Source organism: Salvelinus sp. IW2-2015, linkage group LG11, assembly GCF_002910315.2.
Source record: "Salvelinus sp. IW2-2015 linkage group LG11, ASM291031v2, whole genome shotgun sequence".
Classification (NCBI taxonomy): domain Eukaryota; kingdom Metazoa; phylum Chordata; class Actinopteri; order Salmoniformes; family Salmonidae; genus Salvelinus; species Salvelinus sp. IW2-2015.
The window spans coordinates 30,679,094-30,686,203 of record NC_036851.1 but is presented as its reverse complement, the minus strand read 5'-3'; the positions used below and the strand labels follow the sequence as shown (position 1 = coordinate 30,686,203).

The window sequence follows — 7,110 nt, the reverse complement described above, 5'->3', positions numbered from 1 at the left end:
TATTGAAATGTATTTCACAGCAGTTTAGATGGTGCAATGATTCTCTTACACTATACATTGCTTGTTTTGTCACATAAACTGAAATTAGTCTAACTATTTTAATTTTAGCAACCAGGATTTGCCAGAGCGATTTCTGCATATTGCATCTATACACTGAGGTCATATCTCACCAATGAAATAAACTACACAACACAAGAGAACAAGTGTGCACAGACTATAATTACCAAAGGAAAACAACTATGCGAATCATCGCAGTTTATCACAAACATCAGACAACAGTAGGCTATAAAGATCATGGTAACATGACAAACATCAGAGTGGAAAAGTGAAAGGTGACTCACAGGCAGTGAGTGGGCTCTGTCCATGTAGACGAAGAGCAGAGCAGCAGAGGGAACAGCCTTGTTCTGGTAGGACTGGAGAGACTGCAGCTGCAACACCTGGAGCATGGGGAGCCAGGAGTTAAAATGACACATCTTTCAACCTAATGCTGTGCTATTTAATTGTTAAGTGGGGTGGGGGGGATCCCTAATAAATTCAAATACAAAAGCCTCATATGAGTTATGTAATTTGAGTCAACTGCATTCTGGATGCAGAAAGACTTCATTATGTCAACAGTATGAATATGTCATAGGATGATTGTATGAGAAGAGAGTAATAGGGGGAGGCAAGAGAGGTTAAATCAAACTCAGTGAAAGAAAAGACAATAACAGGGAAAGAGAGAGATGGGGAGACAGAAGAAACTGAAACTGGAGAAATAGAACTGACCTGATCCAGTCTGTCTGGTTCTGATACTGTTGGTACCCACTCCAGTACCAGGTGAACACGACCTGACTTCACATCATTCAGAGTGTACCACTGGAACACAGAAATATACCCATAGACTGTTAACAAATGAGGCACAATAAAATAAAGATGGAAAATAAAGCAAAGCTGTGACAACAGTAATGACCTCACATGGAAGTCAGGCTAGAAAGAGAAGTAAATATCTCATATACTGACTCACCTGGTCCGTGTACTGGGAACTGATGACATCACTCAGCCTCATCATAAACCTGCGCACGTACACGCACACGCGCACACACACACCACACACACCCACACACACACACACACACACACACACACACACACACACACCACCACACCACACACACACACACACACACACACACACACACACACACACACCACACACACACACACACACATAAAACAGATGCTTTGGCAACTCTCCAAAAAGGCATTGTATTCTTTTGACCATTTATATATTTGATATGTGAAAGTAGAACGATGTCCTACATTTCAACCATTTCATCCACCATGAGACCAAAGTGCATGAAACTGTAAGTCTTATCTTGTTGCATCCCAAATAGCACCCTATTCCCTATTTAGTGCACCAATTTTGACTAGGGACCATAGGACTCTGGTCAAAAGTTGTGCACTATATAGGGAATAGGGTGCCTTGGGGACATAGTCCTTAACTATCAATAGCAGGTTACTGATTAAATGGTGTATAGTTGGGCCAGTCACAACACACCTTCCCAGGAAGTCATCCTTGTCCATGTCTTTATCATACAGCTCTACCTGGACCTCCTGACCAGCCTGGGGGCTCAGCACCGTCTGGGGAAACACACATACGTCAGGGAAGATCAATAACAACAAAACTACACATAAATAATACTATTACATGTTATTAAGGCAGAAAGCTAGCAAAGGCACACACTTCTAGATGTCTCAGATTATTTCTTACATGAGAAAAGATCAAAAGTCTGTCCTAACACGCATTGCTTTTACTTTCTTCAGTACAGCACAATCCCTTTTACCGCTCATCTAAATGGGCACAAAGTTCAACAGCCGACAGAGATTAATTGAATAAACTACAAGTCCCTCCATACCTCAAACATCTCTTCCAGGTGGGGTTGAGGTTCTCCTTGATCACATGACTCTTAAACTTGACCATTCCGATGTTGATCTTGACGTACGGGTCACTCTTGCCCTTCTTCAGGCCCCCATCAGCTTATCCATGGCAACCAGATCCTGGGCCTCCAGTACATGGATTCTCAGCACCCCCTACAGGACAAAAAACAGAACTGCAGTGGCACACTATAACCTTTTTTGAAGGCATCCTAGCATTCTCAGAATACAAACAATATAAGGTCTTGAGATATTTTTTATTCAATTTGAACTTTTGTTCTTGGTAATATAAATAATTATTATAGTGTTAGAATATTTTATCAAGGGTTAAGATAAATTATTAAATAATCTTCTACCCAGAAACTTAACCATTGGGATTATTTGTTAGGTAGCATGTAGAAGGGTTAGAAAGGAATGTTTGTGTTGTGTGCTTAAAGAAAACTCTGTGGATTATTAAACTATGTTTGAACCGACCCAGCTATAACTCTGTGAAGATAAGAGGAGACAGGGAGAGCCCCCCTCCAGGTTTTCCATATCTGGGGAGGCTGGAACTGTCAGGTAAGGGGTAATAAACTGGTAAAAGGCTTCAGGAGATAATCCAGATTAGTGTGTATGTACAGTGGGGCAAAAAAGTATTTAGTCAGCCACCAATTGTGCAAGTTCTCCCACTTAAAAAGATGAAGAGAGCCTGTAATTGTCATCATAGGTACACTTCAACTATGACAGACAAAATGAGAAAAGAAAATCCAGAAAATCACATTGTCGGATTTATGAATTTATTTGCAAATTATGGTGGAAAATAAGTATTTGGTCTCCTACAAACAAGCAAGATTTCTGGCTCTCACAGACCTGTAACTTCTTCTTTAAGAGGCTCCTCTGTCCCCACTCGTTACCTGTATTAATGGCACCTGTTTTGAACTTGTTATCAGTATAAAAGACACCTGTCCACAACCTCAAACAGTCACACTCCAAACTCCACTATGGCCAAGACCAAAGAGCTGTCAAAGGACACCAGAAACAAAATTGTAGACCTGCACCAGGCTGGGAAGACTGAATCTGCAATAGGTAAGCAGCTTGGTTTGAAGAAATCAACTGTGGGAGCAATTATTAGGAAATGGAAGACATACAAGACCACTGATAATCTCCCTCGATCTGGAGCTCCACGCAAGATCTCACCCCGTGGGGTCAAAATGATCACAAGAACGGTGAGCAAAAATCCCAGAACCACACGGGGGGACCTAGTGAATGACCTGCAGAGAGCTGGGACCAAAGTAACAAAGCCTACCATCAGTAACACACTACGCGCCAGGGACTAATCCTGCAGTGCCAGACGTGTCCCCCTGCTTAAGCCAGTACATGTCCAGGCCCGTCTGAAGTGTGCTAGAGAGCATTTGGATGATCCAGAAGAAGATTGGGAGAATGTCATATGGTCAGATGAAACCAAAATATAACTTTTTGGTAAAAACTCAACTCGTCGTGTTTGGAGGACAAAGAATGCTGAGTTGATCCAAAGAACACCATACCTACTGTGAAGCATGGGGGTGGAAACATCATGCTTTGGGGCTGTTTTTCTGCAAAGGGACCAGGACGACTGATCCGTGTAAAGGAAAGAATGAATGGGGCCATGTATCGTGAGATTTGGAGTGAAAACCTTCTTCCATCAGCAAGGGCATTGAAGATGAAACGTGGCTGGGTCTTTCAGCATGACAATGATCCCAAACACACCGCCCGAGCAACGAAGTGTGTGAAAACCTTGTGAAGACTTACAGAAAACATTTGACCTCTGTCATTGCCAACAAAGGGTATATAACAAAGTATTGAGATAAACTTTTGTTATTGACCAAATACTTATTTTCCACCATAATTTGCAAATAAATTCATTAAAATCCTACAATGTGATTTTCTGGATTTCTTTTTCTCATTTTGTCTGTCATGGTTGAAGTGTACCTATGATGAAAATTACAGGCCTCTCTCATCTTTTTAAGTGGGAGAACTTGCACATTGGTGGCTGACTAAATACTTTTTTGCCACTGTATGTGCGTTAGTAAAAGGGATAAAAAGAACGGTTTTTGTATATGCACGTCAGAGTACTCTCGAGAATAAACACTATTGTTACATTTGGACACGGATCTATGTCTTTTTTATGCAAATAAAGGATCTTACAAATTCTTATAAACGGACAGAGTGTTTGCTTTGTATAAATAAATTGGTTAATGAACATATAGGAAATAAATTCCTTCATCATATGTCCCTACAGTAGAGCACCCACCTCAGCTCCAAAACTTGGGTGAGGGGTAGTGTGAGGAGGGCGTGTTTCAGGGATGACATCAGGCATGGCCTCAGCTTCCTCATGTACAAACACAGAAGGAAGGCTAGACACTGTAGCTCTGGCAATGTCCTCTGTAACAGATCTGAATATTCACAAAGGAACACACACACACAGCATGTTGATAGCTGCTTCACCACACTGAAGATTATCAATGCAAAGTCAGTGTACATGCAAAGCTCTCTGGATCTGTTGTTGAATGGAGCTCACCCTGCCATTTGCCCCTGCCAGGGTTGGAGCTCCTCAGTGTCTGTTTGTGACTGACAGTTGGGTGATGGTGATAGGTTCCTCAGTTTCTCTGGCTCCTCTATCTGTTGGTCAAAAACACATTCCAATGCATACACCTGCAGTCAATGCTTTTCCCCTGCCATGCAATTCCTATCAAAACCAATTATAACATGTCTCATGAATACATAAATTATTGTTTTTTTTGTGTTGTTATTTAGCAGATGCTCTTATCCAGAGCGACTTACAGGAGCAATTAGGGTTAAGTGCCTTGCTTAAGGGCACATCAACAGATATTTCACCTAGTAATTTCAGGGGTTTGAACCAGCGACCTATCAGTTACTGACCCAACGCTCTTAACTGCTAGGTTACCTGCCGCTAGACTAACTGTGAACAGAGAAATAAAATCTTGCATAATTTGATAATCAGCGTGATTAACTACTGGGTCTATATGGTTAGAAATGGAGTGATCTGGCAGTTTGCTAAGTCCACACCCTTGCAAAAGGAAACTGTCAGCCAAAAGCCCCCCCCCCCTTCCAATTCCATGTGGGCAAACACTCGAAGTAAAGCTATTTAAGCACCGCCTTCGCCAAATCATGATATGTCCAAATAACCAGTGACAAAAACCCAAAGACTGGAAATACTGCTGCTCGTTATCTCACATATACCATTATGGCTAAACTGATTTTTCGGTCTACATGTAGAATCTGCCCACGAGGTATTACGCATACAGAGACACCCATACACTGTATCCCACCTCAGTATCAAAGCTGGGGTCAGGGGTGGTGTGTGTGGGGTGTGTCTCAGGAGGGCTGGGGTCTTCTTTAGGGACCTCAAAGACAACCTCTGCTTCCTCAGGTTCAGAGATAGAGGGTTGGCTGGAGACTGCAACAGATCTGAAAACACACAGAGAGACATATATTTAAGGGTTTTATCATTTGCATACACTGCATACTTTTGCATATAATTTGCAATAAATGTATAACTGCAATTGAACTATTTTAATATTGGGAGGGGCCAAGCCAAAAACTCACTCCTCAGAGGGCAGCTCACTGTGTTGCTTCTCCCCAATGTTTGCAGTAACTGGCTGCTCAATGGTGATTTGTTCCTTCTCCTCACTGTAACTCCCACTCATAATAGTTTGTGGACCTGAGACAGAGCCTTGTGGTACCCCAACACCCTCAGTCATCTTCGAGTTCAGGATCTTTGAACAAAAACATGGAGAGTGCAGTTAAAGTACATAATGTACTTTGTATAGGCTGTGCACATTTTGTCCCTCACTCCAAAACCTTGATTGTTGGTACATGTTTGTGAGTGTGTCTCACCTTAAGCTCAGCCCTCAGTAGTATCTGACTGTCAGGTGAGGCTCCATCCAGTCTCAGCCACTGATCCAGGACCAGATCTGGTTCTGACAGCAGCTCTCTGACTGGTACCACCAGAGAACCCATCGCCTGATCCCAAGCACTGGAGAGCTAGAGAAAGATAAATAAAGAGTGAATTACACTGAACATAAACATAAAGGAAACATGTAAAGTGTTGGTTCCATGTTTCAAGAGCTGAAATAAAAGAGCCCTGAAATTTTCCATACGCACAAAAATCTTACTTCTCTCAAATGTTGTGCACAAATTGGTTTATATCCCTGTTGGGAGATTTGTGTGGATGAATTGCATTTAACAGAAACTGTGCAAGATGTTTACAGTTAGTGACATTGTTTTAATTAAACATTATCCATGTTTAGAGCCTCCATCCTGAAGCAGACTGAACTCTCACCTTCACTATGAGAATCTCCTCTCTGGGGTCACGAACCAGGAAGTAAAAAGCCTCTTCCCATTGGGGGGAGTTGGTACGATCACATACCTTCAGAGAGACAGAGAAGTTGACTTTCACGGCAGATCCAATAACAAGTCATGCATTTCAGCTCTAAGGATACTGTCTCACCTTGGTTCTATATGTTGTCTCTCCCAGAACAAGCTCAGCTCCAGCCTTTGGCTCCTTCCCACTCTTCTTCAACTAGAAACACACAGAGACCACACAATACAACAGTCAAAACCAAACACTGATTGTGAGCAACTAGACAAAATAAACCATCAACATCTGTGCATAACCCATATCACAGCTGAAAAACTAGACAACAACACATAGCCAGAGTTCAAAAGTTCAAAATAGCACAGTGTCTGAGGTGAAGAGGTGTAAGGTGACTCACAGGCAGTGAGTGGGCTCTGTCCATGTAGACGAAGAGCAGAGCAGCAGAGGGAACAGCCTTGTTCTGGTAGGACTGGAGAGACTCAAGTAAAAGATAGTTTGACCTGACATTAGGCTGCAAGTAATAAAATATAGTTTGACCTGACATTAGGCCTGCAATATAAAAATAGTTTGACATGACATTAGGCCTGCAATTAATAAAAGATAGTTTGACTGACATTAGGCTGCAAGTATAAAATAGTTTGACCTGACATTAGGCCTGCAAGTAATAAAGATAGTTTGACATGACATTAGGCCTGCAAGTAATAAAAGATAGTTTGACCTGACATTAGGCCTGCAAGTAATAAAAGATAGTTTGACCTGACATTAGGCCTGCAAGTAATAAATATAGTTTGACCTGACATTAGGCTGTAAGTAAAAAAAGGGAGTGCCCCATGGAGCAA

At 41.9% G+C, this 7,110-nt stretch overlaps 1 protein-coding gene across 1 annotated transcript in view; it reads right to left on the bottom strand.

The window, feature by feature from the left end:
* Positions 1-7,110, bottom strand: part of LOC111970158 (extended synaptotagmin-1) — a 98,823-nt gene that overhangs the window by 15,274 nt on the left and 76,439 nt on the right. The window contains 11 exon segments of the mRNA XM_070445830.1: positions 171-182; positions 342-437; positions 766-855; positions 1,004-1,052; positions 1,538-1,620; positions 4,184-4,325; positions 4,451-4,551; positions 5,223-5,361; positions 5,500-5,669; positions 5,791-5,937; positions 6,236-6,322. Of these exon segments, the coding sequence (XP_070301931.1) occupies positions 171-182; positions 342-437; positions 766-855; positions 1,004-1,052; positions 1,538-1,620; positions 4,184-4,325; positions 4,451-4,551; positions 5,223-5,361; positions 5,500-5,669; positions 5,791-5,937; positions 6,236-6,322 (1,116 nt within the window).